The sequence below is a fragment of the Periophthalmus magnuspinnatus genome, chromosome 23, assembly GCF_009829125.3.
Source record: "Periophthalmus magnuspinnatus isolate fPerMag1 chromosome 23, fPerMag1.2.pri, whole genome shotgun sequence".
Classification (NCBI taxonomy): domain Eukaryota; kingdom Metazoa; phylum Chordata; class Actinopteri; order Gobiiformes; family Gobiidae; genus Periophthalmus; species Periophthalmus magnuspinnatus.
In genome coordinates, this window is record NC_047148.1 from 4,399,647 (window position 1) to 4,420,825 (window position 21,179).

The 21,179-nt window shown below is 36.6% G+C and overlaps 1 protein-coding gene across 4 annotated transcripts in view; it reads right to left on the bottom strand.

Moving 5' to 3' along the window:
• The window catches only part of dock4b (dedicator of cytokinesis 4b), a 207,949-nt gene that overhangs the window by 17,978 nt on the left and 168,792 nt on the right, over positions 1–21,179 (bottom strand). Inside the window, exons 40-47 of one of the 4 annotated variants that reach the window (XM_055231425.1) lie at positions 19,731–19,897; positions 15,958–16,044; positions 14,469–14,645; positions 7,828–7,911; positions 5,977–6,096; positions 5,210–5,331; positions 3,941–4,052; positions 1,386–1,467 (exon numbers count right to left, since the gene is read on the bottom strand). In XM_055231425.1, coding sequence (XP_055087400.1) covers positions 1,386–1,467; positions 3,941–4,052; positions 5,210–5,331; positions 5,977–6,096; positions 7,828–7,911; positions 14,469–14,645; positions 15,958–16,044; positions 19,731–19,897 — 951 coding nt within the window. Of the gene's footprint in view, positions 1–1,385; positions 1,468–3,940; positions 4,062–5,197; positions 5,332–5,976; positions 6,097–7,827; positions 7,912–14,468; positions 14,646–15,957; positions 16,045–19,730; positions 19,898–21,179 lie in introns of all 4 variants that reach the window. The other 3 variants (XM_055231424.1, XM_055231423.1, XM_055231422.1) reach the window with 3 other exon arrangements.

Here is a 21,179-nt window from a genome sequence, read left to right on the forward strand (position 1 = left end):
CTATAGGGAAATATGGCTCTTGCCCTTCTTATGAGACTATGATGTCATCACTCTACAATTTGAAATGCATCCACATTTATAGTTATGTTCAACTTCAAACCCTAATCCTGTTTTAGTCCTGGTTAGTGAGCTGCTTAATTTAATCATCCTGCACTGTATAACTTTTCCCATTTGACGGTCACTACTTATCGCTATGGAGATATTACTAATTTGCATGGAACCTTTCACAATACGACAATATTAACTGTATCTGTCTCTATGTACAAAAGTAGATTGAAGTTTCCTTAAAGTGAACGGGTGGAACAGGATCTCACTTTGAAAACAACCAAATCTTTCATATTTTTATGCAGTTTTACACAGATTTATGCTGAGCCAACACAAGAATCAGCAGAGCTTTGGGCACAAAACCTAAATTTGGCAACCTAATACCAGTTAGTTTTTAATTATTACTATTGTAGTGCAATGTTTCATTTATATCTTGCATCATTTCAAAGGGGTAAACGCGTTCCTACTTTCAATTTGAGCCATTTTAAACAAATTTTAGCCTCGGTCATTCCTATGTTATTAGTTTGTTGTTAAAATTAGTCACATAAGCTTTGGTCATAGAAACAAGTATAATAAGAACCAGTCTTTTGAATATCTCTTTGACATGAACAGCTCCAAAAGATTCAGATTCTATAAAAGATCCGAAAATCCCATCACTAGTTAACACCACAAAACCAAGTTACAGGTCACATCTGTGGAGAGGTGACTCCATTCACAGTAAGAATGCATGTTTTTCAAGGTATATTTAAGGATAAAAAACACCTGTAATTGAACAGATGCAAGAGAGGTATCACTGTGGAGCAATAGAGGCAAAGCAATAATGTATCCATGGAGACAAGCAAGCAACGGATACCCACAAGAAAAGTTACACAGTGCATCTTTAGTTATCCCTGGTTAAGTATGGCTTAAGCATTGTCAATAAGCATAACAATATAGGCACAATGCAGGCTATACACCAGACTTTTAGCTTAAGTGCTCAAGGGCATTTTATCAGTATCCAAATGTATGCATCCTTTGTGAGTTGTTTGCGCATCACTATCACTTATTTCCATGATCTCATTTTGTATTCTCCATAACATTTCAAGTTTGTTTTGCTGCATATCCTCTGTCCTCTCTGCTCTGGGTACCCCTGGCTGTCAACTGCCTTCACTGACCTCCACAGAAAACAAACATTTGGTGTAGTGCCAATCAAAAGGTCAAAGGTCACATCCCTCAACTGAGAGCCTCCACACTAAATTACCTCAGCTATCTTTGCCTGGCCACACTGGATTTAAATGCCTGGTAAATAGGACATAAGAGCTGTGAATTGAGTTGTAAAATAAAAAGAACATTATGCCCACCTCTGGCACTAGAAGGAGCAGAGCTTGTCACGTTCGGAGAGGCAGAGTGGTTGGAGCTGAGACTTGAGGTAGATGGACTTGGCTGTAGTGAAAATAAAATAATACAGTTTTCATTCACAGAAACAGCGCACTGCAAAAACATGTATCTCAAATAAGATGTTAATAAGTGCTCAAATCAAGCAGCATTTATCTTCATTTAGTACATTTTGACTTAAATTTTAAATCTTAAAATATGATTTGCCAAAGAACAGGCACGAAATGTCTTGTTTTGCACCAAATAAGAAAATGATGCATTTTCTTGATTGAAATGAGACTTAAGACTAAAGCTACTGCACTTGAAATAAGAAGAAAATGACTCATTCTATTGGGAAATCTTGTTTTAATATAGTAAAAATATACTAAAATCAAGACAAATATGAATAGTTAGCAAGCAGTTATTAGCATATTATGGTATCTTATTTAATATTATGCTATTTTCTGATCTATGTTATAATGTTGTTTAATCATCAAAACATATCCGGAGTTTTTATTCGTTATTCGTTTTTTATACATTACATTACATTTTGAACACACAAATCCTGCATATTTAGGCTCCTATATTACAAAAAACAGATTCCTATGAGTCATGGCTTAATGCTGTTACCTCCTCAAAAACATACATGGAGTTGTGTTGTTGTTTCATTCACACATGTTAGAGTAACCCTTTATTGTTAGTCTGTCCATATCTCCAAAGCTCAAAATGCTCTGTTCCACCTTGTGATGTCATGAAGTGGTAGTTTCCAAGTTAACTTTTACCTTTTGTCCACTAGAGATGGGAATTCCAGGGCGGAAATTATCCAAATTATTCAAGAGCAGGTGTATGGAGTTTAAAAACACAGTGGAACACTTTCTGAATTACCACATAATATCACAAGGTGGAGTGTTTTCCGAGAAGTACTAATATAGGCGCTTTAAGATTGTGATTTTTTTTATTTTTTTTTCTCAGTGTGAAAATATGTTGTGTACATAGTAAATAGTTCTGTTTTTCCACAATTCACAACAGGGCTCCAATTAAAAACCTACAAATGGATTCTCTGAGGGGAACCGTGCCAAAGGAGTTGCTTTTTCTGATGTTTATGTTATAATAGGCTGAGTCACGTCTCAACAACAATCTTTTTTTCATCATTTTGTTCACTCCTTTATAATGAATGTGTGCTGGCAGGTGCAACAAGCAGACGTCATGCCAGGAGTTTTCAGAATTATCCAAAAATAGCCGAAAGTAATGGCTCAATGTGTTGTGGTACAAAGCAGCAGGGTATAAGTGTGGCTCTTTGGTAAATTTGGTAAAATAAGGTTTAGTCCTTTGGTACAAACTTGAAAAAGAATGAGTGAGGTGAGGTCATGAGATGTTCAGATGATTAGAAAGTACAAGAAGTTCTTAAAAGTGTCCTATGCAACAGTTACTTAAAAAAAAAAAAAGATTACTAAGTTGGTATGAATGTGCCCATTCTAGTTGTTTGAGTTCACAACTAGCATTGCTAATTATTGTGATATAATTCCTAGGCATATCGTCTTATTGTTCAATATATGAAAGCTGAAACAATACATTTTTGTGCTCAGTATTTATTGTCTGTAAATTTTTTTGATATTTTTGTTCTTTAAGTTGTAATAACATGAGATTTGTGCCGTACAGGGGTGAATAAGTCACTTCTGTGACTAACTGTTAGTTCATTCTGCTATTTATTTGTTGCCTTTACTGATACAGCCATTTTTTAAAAAGGGTTTACTGGGATTATCCTGCTTTATTGTTGTTGTGTAATATCTGTAGCAATATATTGTGCTTCAAAACGTGTTATTGTGACAGGCCTCGATCCACCTTGCAAATGTGTGAATGTGTACAAGTGTTTGATTGCTGCAGATATTAAAATAAGTAAAGTTACTTTGCACGTAAGATTAACTGTATTGTCTATCCCAACAAAGATAAACATATGTTTCTGGTATTGCTCAAAATTTCTGTCACAATTCACAATTAACAGTGAATACATCTAGAACGTATTCATATGTAGTGAAAAACTTACAGTACTATCTTGGATGTAGGGACAGGACAATAAACAATACTACCGTTTACTATGATAAGTCATTTGAGGGACATTTTATATCATGTGAGAATAGCCAACAAAGATAATTGCCTTTATGTCACCAGAATGTGTAGAATAAAACTACTCCATGATGTTTTCTTTTAGATCATAGTTGTTTTCACTAATAACAGAGTACAATACTATAACAGTTATTTAAATATAGAACTTCTTTTTAATATTACAATTATAATTATTCATGTCCATAACATTTCAAATTGTCAGAACCTTTAATAATTATTGTGGTATAATCGTTAATCACTATTATTTTAGCCATAATAATCAGCCTAAATTGGCCATAATAATAACCAGAAGGAGGGTCAGCAGTGGTGCAAATGGATACTTTAAATACTTAATGTACTTGAGCAAAAGTATTTTTGAATGATACAAGTGATGATGTGGACATGTGGTGGTGCTATGTAGTAATTTACTGATTAGTACCTGCATGTTGAAAACTTCATCCGAACTTTCTGATTGCCCTGTGATATTACTGACTTCGTTGGAGGCCTGAGACGACAGGGAGGATGAGGAGTAGCGGTTCACAGCTGGGTAACTGAGAGGACTACGGGAAAGATAAACAAAGTAATATTATTAAAGGGAATAAAAGGAACAGATTAATAACAAGACTGCATGATGAATTCCACTCACCACAGCCATTTTGTTTTAGCAGCAGGGAAGCAGATGGGATAGGAAAGACAAAAAGACACATTTGAGACAAGAGGCAGATAAAATGAAACACACATTTTTTCAAAGTTTAGTGAAAGGCTGAGAGCACTCATCGCACAAATATTTCATCAAAGGCTGCAACCTGCTTTTGTGTCACCACCAACTCAAAAAGTGAAAATCAGAGAGGAGGAGGAGGAGGAGAAAGAGGAGGAGAGAAATGTCAGCGGTAGATTGAGAGTATGGGATGGCTTGTATCTTGCCCCCTGGGATCAGACTGTGGAGGAAGGAAAGATGCAGGTACACAGCAAGGCAAGGTCACCGGGCACAGAGCAAGCATACACACAAATAGGAACCAAACAAGACTGGAGCATGGTCCAAAAACACACACGCACATCTCTATTTACGCCCAGATGGGTAAAGAACAGAGAAGAGAGGGAGGAAAGGAGGGAGAGTGTGTAAGTAAGGGTATGAGGCTTGATGTTATTTAAAGGGAAAAAAATAGTCAAGTAAAACAGGATCAGAAAAGGACAGAGTTCTAGTCTGGAGGCTGGCAAAAGAAAGTTACAAAATGTGAAAATATAGCAACACTTATTTTACCACATAGGTTTCAAGTGAGGACTGTTACCATAGCAATTCTTAATTGCTATGGTAACATCTGAATGAGGTTATGCCCTCAAAGAGTCCTGCAAAACAGGAATGAATCATGTGACTGAAACCCATGGATAACTTCAGAATTGGTAATTATTAGAAGCACAATATATATTTTTTTAATTTGAGTTTTATTGCATACATACATCTACCTATTCGTGGGTTTCACAATGATGAAAACATAGGACTATTTCCATAGCGATTAACAATTTAAAACAAAATATCAGGCTATGTCTTTTGAATAAAAAAAAATACATAAAATAATAATAATAATAATAATAATAATTTAACAGGAAGCTGAAACCCATGAATATAAATAAATGTGTGTGTTGAATGAAAATAACATGGTTAATGCAAAAATCACAATAGAGAAAAAACCCTCACAGAGCTGCTGACCTGCGCCTGGTCACTCCCCTGCCTGCGTCGGGGCTGATGATGTTGGGCACAGAGTTCCGGCAGGTCCGAGGGCTGCCGTTGGTGAAGTGCACTGGACTGGCTCGCACGTACGGAGGGAACTCCTGCAATTTTAAGGGAGCCCCGTAAATGTATGCGATTAAATAGCAGTCAAAGTCGAGGTTTGGTGTTTAATGATGTGAATAAAAAAATGATGTATTCACAATACACACAGATCAAAGCACTAGGAGAGGAGAATCACTGACCCTGGTCCTATAAGCAATGGTAAAATTGTACCAGGACCTGGATATAACCTGCAGAACTAATTCTTGTTTAATTGCTGTGTTATAGTAGTACAATAATGATAATTATTAATACAATTCCAACACTCAGCTATCAATGCTACCATTCAAACTACTTTTATTACTTCTTTAGTTACTAGGGTTAAAAATATAATAATTACATAGTGCAGTACTACACTAGCATACAATATTTCTAGAAATCCACAGTATATATTGTGTTCTCTAAAATTTAGATTGAGTTTGTGTATTGACTTATGTCCCCCCTTCTACACCACCATCTTCTCATGGCTGTTGTCAAATACAGGAAGTGTTGCCATAAAGCAAAGTTAATGACTCAAGAAAACAATATTATACTTTCTAATGCACAGTGCATTACTTTTAATAAACCCTCAATCACAGAGCCTCATAAAGGTGTCAGCGATGGAGGATCATAAATATGTATGAGCGTCAGAACAAACAGAGCACTACCTGAATGCCCAGGCTGGACTTCATCAGGTGGAACTGGTCCACCAGCTTCTTGTGCAGAGGCCTCATGTCCTGAGGAACGAACTTCTCATGGACAGCGAGGCCATACTCCAGAATATGAGCCTGAGGGGAGCAGAGCATTCAGCTGATGGGTTTTAGATGATAGTGAAATATTCTATAGACTGGTAGTTCTCAAACTTTACACACCGTACACAAAATGAGTATTTGACTTTCCGAGTACCAGCTGTTCTAAATTAGATCTTAAAATTAGAACTACAGTCGCTATACTAGTGCTAAACAAAGAATTGGTTAAAAGAGGGAAAAAATGTGGATTAAATTGACTCAACAAATAACTGGACAATACCACCAGTGGTACAGGCACTATAATTTCAGAACCACTGCTATCGTCCAATAATATTTAACACAGATGGGGAAGCAGCTATGATAAATAACAATTATAGGCAGTATTTTGTTGTATTATAGTGAATTCCAGTGTCTAGACATTAATAGAAATGATCAGATTCAACATTGTGACTTTAACATGTGTCTTGTCCCATCTGGGACTAAGACACATTTTAGAATCTGAAATCCACCAACGCAAATTTTGTGTTTTTATAATTTTACTTTCTAGTTTTCTTTTCTTAAATATGTTGGTTGCCAGAAATCTTTTTAGGTAAAATATTAATAAATAAATAAAAATGATTACTATTGTTTTCTGTTAAATGTATTAACTTTCCACAGATCAAACCAATATGTGCAACTTTTATGTGTATTCTTAGCACTGCCTTCTAAAACAACTTACTATTCAAAGCACTACTGTCCTCCTTTTTAAAAATAGCTCTCTAATCTCTGTAGCAGTCCCAATAAGAAAACCTTGGAAATCCCAAATGATCTTTAGCTGTGTTGAGACAGCAGCTTGATCATGTTATCGTCGCTGAGAAAATAAATCAGCAGGACTTGGCACACTCGTACTGTGAGATCCATTGTAGTAATTAATCATATGAAGTCTACTTGGAGAGTTTTATACAAGAATTATTGTTTAAGTTGACACACAAGCAAACAATAAGCACTATATTTTCTAACTCTGTTTAATTGTGAACTCGTGATGAGTGCAAAATATATATCAAGTCTGTTAAAAATCGCTTATAGATCTTACTAGAAGTGGTGATATATCTTTAAAAGTATATTTATTGTAATTCATTTAAAGGTCCTACATTACATAAAACTGTCTTTTGTGAGCTTTTAGCTTTGTTATAATGTTGTTACCTCATCAAAAACATACCCAGAGTTGTGTTTTGTTTCATTCAAACATGTTTAAGTATTCCTTTATTATTTGTCTGTCTACATCTCAAAAGATCAAAATGCTCTGTTCCACCTCGTGATGACATGAAGTGGTAGTTTCCAAGTAAACAGCTACCTTTTACCTTTAGTTCAGTAGAGACTGGTAATTCCAGGGCTGAAATTATCCAAATGATTCTAGTGAAAGTGTATGGAGCTTCAAAACACAGTGGAACACACCTGTAGTACCACATGGCAGGAGGTGGAACAGAGTGCTTTTTGTTTGAGAGGAACTCAGCCTAAATATGCAGGGTTTGTGCGTTAAACATGTGTGAATTAAACAAAACACACCTTAATCAATATATATGGGCCCTTTAAACTGAGAACTTGCAGCATCATATATATTTTTAATGTTGCTCAAGTAAATATTTGGATCATTACCTTTTAATTCTACTCAAGTAATATTATTTAAAGTAGCAGTATTCATCTTACAATTTGTGGCTACTATATCTACTGTATTACATCTATTTCTCTACTTTGTCCTAAAATGTCAAAAAACGATATTGCAGCACAAACCTGTTCGAACATAAGCTCCCTCAGTCGTCCAATCTTGTCTCCGTCCTCTGGGTGGTTCATAATGTAGTCCTTGACAAAAAAGGCCTGCACACAGACATAATGCAGCACATCTGTTATTCTCACACTGGGAGGCAGAGCTGCAGTTACCTGGATCCCCACTGGGCTCATACACTCAACTATAGCACACAGAAGGCTTTGTTTAAGAGCTTAAGAATGTCAGTGAACAAACTGGGGACAAGGTGGCATTTGTGACACCAATAAAGGAAAACAATGTCATTTATTAAGCCTGAACATAGACTGTAAAAAGAAGTTGACTAAGGAAGTGTGACTTCACCCATAGCATTTGTTTCCAGTCAAATCTAGCATCATCAAGGCTGGCAGTTGCAGGGGCAAATTTGGAGCCGCGAGTATCATAGCAACCTAGGAGCCAATCAGGAGCAAGGCTGCTGAATGCTAGCAGGAGCAACCTCAGGAAAGAAGGAACCTGATTTGTCTGTTATTAATGTTATCTTAATTTACAGATACAATCGCAAAATAAAAATAAATAATACCAGGATGACAAATTTTCAATAGAAAGTCAATAGGAGTCAGAGTCGATAAAGCCAGAAGTGCGTTCATCCTCACTTTCTATTTGGAACGTGCCAGCCAGCAGGTAAGCTATGTCCATTTATATATACAGTCAATGACCCTTAAGTATGATAATAATCTCATGCTACTACATATTAGTGTTAATTACGAATTAGTTATCCTATGTATAAGGATATCACAGTACCAAATGTTAGCTATGTTAACATAATGATTTTGAGTTTTTTTACACAATGACATTACATGAGCAAATGTGATAATGTAAGGTTAATGTGACATAAACAGACACATCAAAAAGCAAGACAAGTTTATCTCATTGTTAATGGCTAATAAAGAATTGCACTACATTCAGTTCTCAGGTTTATATTGTGACCAAAAGAATTATGAATATCGTAAAAAATGTCACATTTTATTCATATTCAGCCAATGATTTATAATCTTTAAAAGCTAGAATAGCTAAGGAATGTGTTCTTTCCACTTTCTTTAATTGTCATGTCCCTGAATTGGAGGAAACAAAGCAAATACATGGCTAAGTAGCATTTACAAATTCAAGTTTACATTGTTTTTAGTAAGAAATTATTATAGAATGTCTTGTTAGATTTTAGCCTCGTCAAAAACATACCTGGACATGTGTTTTTGTTTTATTCCCATTTGTTTGGAGATGTCGACAAATAAAACAAATAAATGTCGACAAATAAACCAGGAGTACTCAAAACTTAAAATAATCTGTTCCACCTTGTGATGTCATGTAGTGATAGTTTTCAAGTTAACAAATACCTTTTACCTGTGTATGGAGTTTAAAAACACAGTGGAACGCTTCCTGTATTACCACATGACATCACAAGGTGGAACAGACTGTTTTCAGTTTGAGAGAATAAGAAGAGCCTAAATATGCAAGGTTTGTGTGTTTGGTTGTTTTCACATTGCCACGAGTTGAGTTGACGTAAAAGAGCATTGACTCCGAGAGCGGTGCACTTGGGCCGGCGTGATCCCAACAGGTCTGAAAGCTCTACAAACAGGGGGCTCCATTCACACTCTGGAGCGGGGCGAGTGTGGTGTGAAGGCGGCCAACCTCGGGCCGACCTATGCAGTCCACTGTGACAGTAAAAGTGCTTAGAATTGGACAAAAAAGTGCATGGATGACTATGAATAGGTGCTGCAGAGCTGCTGCTTGACACGTTCGTCCAACGAGGCAATTTGGATCAACTTAATATCAACAGAATGTCTCCTCCTGCCCCCGTCTGCACAGGTGAGCCTGGGTCTGTCTGTGTATCTTCCAAAAGCTTTTCCTCCTCCGCCACCACTCCTCCTCCACATACAGTCCTCACAATATATTTAGTCAAAGGTGAAAGAAAAGACTACTGGATATAGGGGAAGTGAGCGTGTTTGCGTATCACAGGGTTCTGTCCTCTTAAATCGCTTTACAGAAATAAGTTTAGCGATCAGCTGATGGGCTCTCATGGTGCGTGTTTGGGGTGAATGATGTGCGGTGTATGTGAACAAAGCTGACTCAAAAGTAAAGGAAACAGAAATAAATCTAGTATGCAACCTTAAACGTGTAAATTATACAAAACAGACCTCCAGGTATGTTTGTGACGAGGAAGCAACATATAACATCGATCAGAACATAGCGTAATATGGGCCCTTTAAGTCCTGTTTAGTGGATTAAATTGATTGTAATGCTCTGAACAAAAATTACATATCTAGCTACTTGCTTTAAAATTATTTGTATAGCTATTTGCTTTAAAACCTTAAGCAGAAGAAGCACATGAAAGGACAGTGCAGAAAAGGTGTGGTTCACAAACAGCAGAATGCCTCCTGTTCCCTGGACACACCTGTCTATCTCCAAAGAAGACAGAGACGAGTGACTGACGACGAGCAAGATATAGAAGAGTTGTGGGTACAAATTATGTATAAATAACAGTTTAGAGATGAACCAGTACAATAATTTAAATTATGCTCTGTGGTTCAAAAAATATTAGCATGAGAAAACAGATTCACAAAAGGAACTATTTTCTTTCTTTATCTGGCACAAAAAAAGGTTAAAGGTCCTATATTACACAAGCTGTATTCTTGTGAGCTATTGTTACCTCAGCAAAACATACTTGGAGTTATGTTTCATTTCATTCACACATAGTTGAATAATCCTGGTTTATAAAAGTATGTCTACATCTCTAGAACTCAAAAGGCTCCGTTCCACCTTGTGATGTCATGAAAGGGTAGTTTTCAAGTTACAACCTACCTTCTACCTTTAGTTTAATAGAGATGGGCAATTCCAGGGCTGAAATCATCCAAATGATTCTATTGAGGGTGTATGGGGTTTAAAAACACAAGGGAGCTATATTACTACATGACATCAGAAGGTGGAATAAAGTGTTTTCTGTTTGAGAGAAGAACTATGCAGGGTTTCAACTATCTTCAATTTTCAGAGTAGTAAAAAGCTTGGAGTGGGATTTACCTTGTGAATCAAACATTACATGAAATCTATACTTGATATAAGAAGATAGTTAATTGAAACGATAAGGATTATTTTTGATTTCTCCCGGCGAATATATCTAGGGAAAAGGCCGCAAATGTAATCAATAATTTTCTACCAATCTGTCAATGATGGAAAATTCATGCAGTTCATTGGAGACTCAGAGTTCACAGTGGAGAGGCGGAGTTAATCACTAGAAAATTCCAATTAGAGATGAACAGTGAGGGGAAGAAACAGATCAGGCAGCATCCTCCTCCAGGGTCCAGCTCAAAATAAAGTGATACGTCTGAATATTAATAATGACAATTTCTCATACGTTTCTATCAGAGCCGACCGCCGCAGCTGTCAGTCGCTATTATATGGTGATGGTGAAGATTGATGTTTCCAAAGGGCACTGCTCGTACTATTCTGAAGAGAGATATTATTTATATGCCATGGAGTGATCATAGTTAGAAAAATCTATGTTAAAAGAAAACATATGTTATAGTAATATATAGGCGATAAAAGGCCAGGCCAAATGATGTTATGATATTACTTACATTTAATATAGATATTTTATATATAATAATAGTAAGCATAACGGCGTTAATAAGGGCATTATTTTTTTTACCAATAATGAACAATCTAACTAATGACTCTTTCCTCTGGTGTAATGCTGTTGTAGTTACTGTCAGTCTAATGGGGCTTGTTAATGTAATGTGAGTCTCAGCAGCGGTGATGGACCAGACTCAGCTGCAAAGTTTTTCCTTTAGTAGTAAGTAGTAATAAGGAAGTAAGGAAGTAAACAAGACACAGACGAGGGATTAGAGACAGTGATTGGCTAAAACAGAGAATGATTGTAAAGGTGACCAATCAGAAGCAGCACTAGGTCGCCGTAAAGACTTTGCTGACATTTTATTGGCTTGGCCAATAAAAAATTAGTTTATGGATGCACATTGTTATTTGGCGACTCCTTGTGATGGGAGTGCAACCAAATGACTACAGCAGGAGTGACACGTGCGTCTGGGGTTTACAGACTGCTAAAAAGACGTTAGCGATGCGATAGTGGACACAGTCCTCTGCGTACCCTACTTATCGGCAGTAGCTGCACAAGTGTATCACCACTGTCATGTGGTGTGCACATGTTTATTATGTTCTGATATCTGTGTGTTTGGTAAATGTGCTGTTTGGCCACAGTCTGCTGTGTAAAGGGGACAGTAGTTTGCTCTCCGTTGTTGTGACTGTACAGTTGTGAGTCTGTTTCGGGGATTTGAGCTCTGTGAATGACAATAGCTTATAACACTGGCTCTGGATGCATTTGGTGATTTTCAGGGCAAATAAGGCTGAATATAGCTTGTTTTAACTTGTAAAAGCAGCTGGGGTGTATTTTTGACGATTTTTTTGGGTAGCTTATTTTATCTGGTAAGTTTCATCACACAGTAATGCAATTACTTTGTGGAAAAGTAAAGGTAAAGGTAACTATAACTACTGCCTACCACTGAAAGTTGCACAGTCATTGCATCACAAATGTCACTAAAATAGGATTAATCCCAGAACTAAACCTAGACTAGACAATGACTAAACCAAGACTAGAATGGGACCAATGCATTAGAACAAAATGGCATTATAAATAGCTAAAAAAAAAAAAAAAACACAAGTAGAAAATTATTTACACCTTTTCCACACATAGTGTACACCAGGAGACCCCCCCCCCCCCCCCACCCTCCCCTCACTCAAACACACACAGCTACCACACACTCAGATCTGACTCTCTCCCAGCAGAACTCTGCGGTTGCTATGCGACAGAGAGCAAGTCGTCGAGTCCAGTCTCTGCTGACGGTACAACCATTTTCTCAAGCGCATTTTAAATCATTTCTGTGAATTGTAGTTCTTGGTTAAATATGGTATCTCTAGGAAAACAATGTGTTGTTGAGAAGGGTATGCAATAGATTTAACATAGCTCAGTTTTGGGTTGAACAATATCTTATGAAAGTATTAACAAATTGAAATGAAGTCAAATTAATACAAAAATATGTACAAAATCATTTAAAAAATAAATATTATCTAGCCCAAAGGTTTGACTGTATAGGATCATTATAACATGAAATGGGGAGATAGATATATTTTAAATGTGTTGTACCTGATGTACACTTTACTAACGCATTTCAAGCCTCCCAATTATTCACACGAGCTGTCAGAGTAACCCTACGAACTACTAGCATGCTATCAGTGCACTTCCTGAGGAGCTGCTTTTACAATATATATATATATATATATATATATATGTACTTAGGTAAAGCATATTTTACCTTATTGCATAAAAAAATCAGGTGGGCTACAGTCCCTTCAGCATAGCAAATAGCACGTTTTCAGTGTTTCGCTCACCCAATACGTCATAGTTCTTTCTCCTCATGTGCCGTACAGGAAGCAGCTCCAAACCCCCTCCCATCTCATTCCCATAATCATTACACAATCCATCTCACTCCCTCACTCTCCTCTATCTCACATTTTTGACCCGACTCCTCTTTATCCCTGCATTCATCCCTCGACCACACCCCCTTCCAGGCCATTTGTATATCACACATCCATCTAATCCCGTATTTCCTCCTCCTCCTCCTCCTCCTCCTCGAATCATGTAAACCCACTAAGTCATACCCTCACCCCCTCACGCACTCATTCACCCATCCATCCATCCATCTGTCCCTCTACAAATGCTGCTGCCTGCTCATACGTCTCCCAGTATAAAACCACCTTCATGGATGATTTGGAAATCTATATGTCATCTCTCATCTCCGGTTCAGTCTCTAAAACACTCCAACTCTATCCTTCATCCATTCAGGCGTTTGCACTTTCACAATACTAAAATGTCTTGATTTTGGCACTAAGGAAAAGGCTACTTAATACAGATTTTGATACCATAATTTAAATCTGAAACACACATTTTTATATAATCAAAAGTAATTACACAAAAACAAAATAACAGTTGTCTTTTTAAAAGTGCACTATGTACCTTCTTGTTCTGGTGGAGGGTGTGCTACCTGTTTGTCTCTATGGAGATGTTATTGCTTGACCTGGAATATTCCACAGTATGACATTAAATATATATATCTTGCATTTATTCAATTGCAATTACTGTATTGATTAAAGAAAAAACATTTAAAACACATTCTTACTGTGACTGGGATCGCCTCTTCACAGATGGAACCTATAACATTTCCTGGCGGCATCACCTGCTTGTCTCCATGCATATAAGTTTAATGCCATAGTGTGGGACATTCTAGCCAAAGTGATAACATTTCCATAGTGACAAGCAGGTAGCATATGCTTAATCAGTAGGTACCTAGTGCACGTTTAATATTACCATGTGGCCCTACTTGTTCTGGTGAAGATCAAAACAATTCAAACACGATTCAAGAAAGGTCATTTTTGAAAATTATTATTTTTATATTATTATTATTATTATCTTTATATATATATATATATATATATATATATATATATATATATATATATATATATATATATATATATATATATATATATATATATATATATATATATATGTTTTAGTATATCCTTTTTACATCCCTACGTGACTTACCTCTTGGTATCGGGCCAGGCCCCCGTTGACCGCAGCGTCGATGACCCCATTGAGGCACATAGTGAGCGGGTTGATGTTGGTCATCTGCCGGTTCTGACACTGAGTGATCAGAGTGCGCAGCTGCAGGTTCTTGTTCTCAATCACCTCGATGGCATTCTCCAGCGGGCTCACCTCCACCTGAAAAACAATTTGGTTATAAACATACTGATGCTATTTTGTCTTTTCGGTAAGGCAATCTGTTGAAATAAATGCATAAACTTCACTTCCAGACTACATCTGAATAAACAGAGGGACGCAAATAATACCTGGAGGATGTTTAGATGATTAGTTATATTTAAACTATATATTTAAACAAAATTGTAATTTACTCTCCCTATGGTATCCACAATCTACAATTTCTTTCAATCTGACTATGGACCAAAAATATGATCTGATTGTTTGAGATTTTAATACCGGTATCAATGAAAACAAAATAGTCCAAATAAACTAGATCAATAAAAGGTCAACATGTATGATAAATCAAATTAACCACTTATATGATTAAAACACTTTGGACTGACTTGCTGACATTTTAAATATCAAACACCGGGATGTCCAAAACAAGATGAAACCAACAATCTGATTTACAGAGTCAAATCTAATCTTTCAAAGGTCATGAAACGTGTCCACTGGCGTTCACCTGAAGACCTCAGTCATTACAGTCCATCAATGCACTGACATCAACACAGAGTTCACATGACATCACAACACTGTAGAATCCTGTAGAATCCCAATTGTTTAACAGTGAACTGGAGGACAGGTGGAATTTGCTGTTCAAGAAACAAAATGGACTCTTATGAGCTTTAAGCAATGCTATAAAGTTGTTACCCCATCAAAAACATGCCTGGAGTTGTGTTTTGTTTCATTCATACATACATGTTTGAGTAACCCTTTATTATTAGTCTGTCTACATCTCCAAAGCTCAAATACTGTGTTCCACCTTGCGATGTCATGTAGAGGTAGTTTTCAAGTTAACAGCTACCTTTTACCAGGGCTGAAATATTCTAAATGATTTTAATGAAGGTGTATGAGGTTTAAAAACACAATGGAGCACTTCCTGTATTACCATGTGACATCACAAGGTGGAACAGAGTGTTTTCTGTTTGAGAGAAAAATTCCAGCTGAGGGATGTTTTGATGAGGAAATAACATTGTAACATAGATCAGAAAATAGTGTAACATGAGCCCTTTGAACTGTCAAATTGCAGATTTGTTGACCTGGTTTATTAAAATCTGTAATATATAAATGAAAGTGCCATTTTTCAGCAATTAAAAAGACTTGAAGCCATAAGATTAAAATGGCAAGTTTGTGGAGCCAATGCCTAACAACTCCCAATAAGTGATGGTTCAACATTTGTGAATCATAACTTTGAAATTTCCCATAGTGTTATACAGGCCCCTGCCGTCCATCATCATAACTCTCTAGTGAAGATTATGGGTGTTGTACGTACCACCTCCCTCTTCTCCACTTCAAACCAGCGGGAGATCCCTGGAAGACTTTGCACCAGCGTCAGTGTGGTCCGTTCCACCCACAGGCTCTGCAATCACACACATTATACACATATAGAGTTAAAATGGGCTAAACACTGAGGGCTGTGCAATTAATTTGAACCAAGGTGAGGATTCAGTCATTTCAAACCATGATATTTTTTAACTAGAAATTTACAGATAGTCTTCTGTCAGTAACGACATGTGGTTTGGAGTAGAATTCAGACTATGAACGAAGAAATCAGACTATTTTTTCTGTTAAAAAACTGTATTGTTTATATTGAGAAAAATAAATTTATTTTAATAAGACTACATTGAATAGGCTTTGAGCACAGCAGCATGCTAGGTACCTCACTGTGTCAGTCAATTTTATTAAAATTGAAAAACATAAAACAAGGAACCTATTAAAAGTCAAATAAATTAAAATAAAGACTACCCACTTATTATGTAGAATACTTCAGTTTGTGGTTATTTTACCATATATTGTGCCTCAAAATTAGAATTAGTGTTAGCAAATTGACACAAACATCTCTCTTTCTAAACACAGATGAGTCCTCTAGTGTAGTATTCATTTTATTTGTGTAGTTTTTAACATATTGTCAATGACATCCACCCGAAGCTCCCTGTCCACTGCCTTATCTTTAAATATTTATTCATTTTAGAGCAACTCTGCAAAAACCTCACAGAGATACAATTGGACAGGAATAGTGACGCTAACAGTGAGGTTGCAGAGCACTGGTGTGCACAGAGCCTATTGAATCGAAAATCACAATTGATTTAGCCGAAAAAATATACCAACATAGCACCCACCCCCATCTCCAACAGGGTGACAGGATAAAAAAAACAAAAAACAAAAAAAACCAAACAACTTACCAATGAATTTAATAAAACAAAGCATAACTACTACAATATTGTCCATATAAATTCATTATGTTACACAGTTGAATATATAGACTCTATCTTCTACCTATACCCACTTGGCGCTGTAGGTCAAATGTTATGTGTTACATCTCTAGTCGTCAGTCATGTTCTAGCACTAACACTGTCAGCTAGCTTGTCAATATGCCAACAAACCACAAGGTCAGGCAGACAGCTCATAAACTTACAAACTCAATACGTTCTATCACTTCAACAAAGAGCTTTGTAAAGGCGAACACTATAGACACTTATGTTGTGGGTGTTTTATGTTTTGAATGGTGGTGAAGAGCATAAAACTTAAGAAAATTACCATACAAGTCAATGGAAGATTTGTTTGTTTTGTTTGTTTTGTGTTACTGACAAATATGTGTAAAATGCAATACACAGTTTAAACTAATCTTGGGCAACCATAAAACATCATTGTAAAGAGGCATTTTCATAACCTGATTATCTTCATGAAGATGTTAAGATTGCTTTGCCAAGAATCTTCCAGAGTAATAAGGTATTAAACTAACTATCTCCATAGAGACAAGGAGCAGATGCCACCAAGCCAAGTTACAGGTCAAATCTGTGGAGAGGAAACTCCATCCATAGTAAGAATGCACGTTGTTCAATGTAATTTTTAACAATAAAATATGATCCTTAATAAAACAAATCAAATATAAATTTGCTTAATGCCACACAGTGCAATATTACAGTCAACACAATAACATCTCCGTGGCAGACCCTCCAGAAAAGTTACATTATGTTACATTAAAGTTACATTATTTGACTTCTATAAAACAGCTTCCAAAAAAGTGTGAGGAAAATTTTAAAGATTAAGGATAGACACCTAAATTAGCTTTCACCTTCACCTTGATTTAATGAGGGAACAGTCAGGTACACAGAGTAATTCCTAAATTATTTAATGTTGATTGAAAATTGGGGTCTTGCTCAAGGACACTCTAGCAGAGCGGACAGGAGCTGACACCGTCTATTGATCCTGTAGGATGGAGACAGGGCTTCCGGCACGCTACACAACCCAACTGCCCTCTATCGATTTAGTGCTTTTTAAACCCAAGAAAAGCACTGGAAAATCACTTGGACACGATTAAACTTGACCGGTCCACTCATTGTCCAAATTCTTATTTTGTGTTGTTAGTGAATATTCCTGAGTTTCAGATGGCATCACAATATTCTATAGGCCAATAATAGACTGCCTGGCCAAAATAAAAGTCGTCACCTGGATGGGGGCAGTGCTATGATCTGAGGTTGCTGCAGTTGGTCAGGTCTTTTTTTTTTTTTTTTTTTGGCAAGGCAGTGTATATAATACAAAAAATGCAGATATATTTTGTAATACAGTGAGTCCTTAGGTCTAATCCCTGAAAGAAATCATTAGGTTTAACATTTGTGAATTTATGTTTGAGATATTGAATGGTAAAGTACAATGTAATGAATAGGAAAAACTGGTTCTTATGCCCCCATCTGGGAGTATGCCATCATCAAATCTAGAATCTGAAAACCTCCAGCAGTGATTAGTATGAGTTAACAGGGTCCCTTCTTAAAATAATAAACAAGTGCAAGTCTTTTTATCAACGCTTTGAAATGAAACACTTAAAACCTCATCCCTGGGTGCAGAAAATGGCCTGCTAAGTGCCACAGTTTTATAATACATCTTAATTCTTGGGAGATGAAATGCTGTTCCTTCTGACTACAGTTGTGGTTAACCTTTTGTACGATAAATCATAAATTTGGGGAGCAGCAGTGGCTTAGTACCTGCATGCTGTTAGAAAGTTATTGGTGGTCAGAGTTGGCTATGGCATAGATTGGCAGCTCTGTCTATGTGTATTTGCACCAGAGCAGCTGTGGCACAAAATGTGTACAAAATAGAGCTGACAACTGAGAGTGGAGTGGAAGAATAATAATGTCACTGTAGCGCTATGAGAAACTTTTTAATTTAAAGAGCAATATAAATGTAAGGCAGTATTTTTGTCATTAAGGCTCTAGTTGCCAGTCTGTTGTCTGTGATTAAATGTATTAAAAACAGCTCAGGTAAATGGTAAATAGTCACATTTTTATATAGCGCTTTTCCACCTTCTAGGCATTCAAAGCACTTTACATAAAAGAATCACTCACCCATTCACACACACACACACACATTCATGCACCAGACAGGGCAAGGTGAGTTAAGTGTCTTGCCCAAGGACACAATGACAGCATTCGGACTGAGCTACTGTCACTATGCTACTCACGCTACATGTAAAGTAAACCAGAATATCTAACCGTGTCTAGCAGTGTAAAACTCTTCTACGAGCATTGACATTTGGGGGAAAAACAAATTTAAAGATTTACTAAACACCTAAACTCTGCCCACATTTAAACTGGGCAATTCCTGTGGACGAAGGGGAGAAGGGGCAGGGTCTAGAGGTATAATGAAAATTGTGATTGGTCTAATAGGTATCTACACTTTTAAAGTCCGCTCCTGTCGCCATTTATTTATTTTTTTCCTTGTAATCAGGGCAGTCTTGGGTGATGTCATCTATGTCAACTATGTCAACTATTGGAAATTGCAGAGGCCACTGGAGGCAGCACAACGCCCTAGATTTTGGTATTTTTGACCAGAACACTGCATATTTACCTAGTTTTGCACAAAAAAAAATGCAAACAAATGACTATGAAATATAGATAAAGCTATTAAAACACCATATACATTGCTAAAAAGAGGGATTTGGCATTTAGTTAAATTTTTAGAACAAAAACGCATAACTAGAACACAGTACATTGCTGCCTCCACAGTTGAAATGGACAGGTAACAGTCTTCCAGCAGTCAGTGTTTTACCTTGAACTCGTTCTCCTTGTCTTTGCTCCCCTTGTGGAACGGCCGGTCGTATCTGAACCTCCAGATGTGATTGAACTTGTAGAAGCTTTTGATGTTGTCAGGCACACCGTCTCTCTGCAGCACGTCCTGGCTCTCTGGGATGGGAGTTACAGCGTAGATCTGCAGGTCTGTGTGGACTGGGTTAAGGAACCAGTAGCACAACAGGCATGGGGCCATAGTGAAATACTGTGTTATTGTTATAATGGGCAAAAATAATTACTATTAACTATAATGTAACGATAAGTATTCAGTGCTAGGCTAAGGCTCAGCATTTAAACAACTATTTAAGTACTGTACGATCTAGAGGAGAACATAACAGAGTAGCATTACTCTGCATAATCTGGTAACTAATAATATACTAATATCACAATTATTCAAAATGGTCCAAGGACAATTACTATGAACCCTTTTGATCACATCTCTACTCCACAATTTCTAAGCTAAAAGAAATGGATCTGCTAATCTAGACCAATCCATTTCAAAAAGTAATGACCTGAATAACTTATTATGTTGGTAATGAGATCTACAACTCCAACTTTTTGAACTTTATGAAATGCAGGATATAAGTAGCTTCTATAGTAATAGCTGTAGTGTTTACATGATATGGAGGCTGTTGACATTGAGAATTAATCAATCAAATAATGATGTGTATTGTCTTCTAGACTTCTTGTCACTATCTCTTTTTAAATAGCTTTGAGTTGACAAGACAAGAAAAGCTCTTGGTGGTTAGCTCAAATATTTCATACATTTTAATTATTTTCTTTTAGTTTTTCTTTATTTATATAGGGAGAGCCTGATGAGAGCACTCTCATTTTCATGGATGCCCCGTTCAAAATACAGAAAAAAATACTAACAAAAAACAGGTGTGAATATATGTTTGTTACCAGATTATTAAGTTGTAGTTGTAATGCCATACATTTCAAAAATGTTGTATAGTTGATTTGTGTAAAATGTTCATTGTTCATGTGGCCAACAATTCAACAATGCTCCCTTTCTCGAGGAGGCTTTAAAATGCCTCTGTAGTCTCTATAGAGCATATTTGTAGTCCATATAGAGCATATATGTATATATAATATATATACACACACACATATATACACACACACATACATATATAAAAAATCCAAATAGCACAGCTAATTCTTCAGTGACCTAAAATAACATGGGAACTCAAATGCACCACTAAAACAAGGACAAGGGCAGACAAAGGCAATGGCAGCAAGGCTATGCACTCTGAGGCCAGGTGGTAACAGACCCCATGGCACAGGTGAAGTATACACACTAATGATAAATAGTGTGGGAGTGTCTTTTAAAGGGCCCGTATTACACTATTTTCTGATCTATGTTATAATGTTGCTTCCTCATCTAAAACATACCTGGAGTTGTGTTTTGTTTCATTCACACATGTTT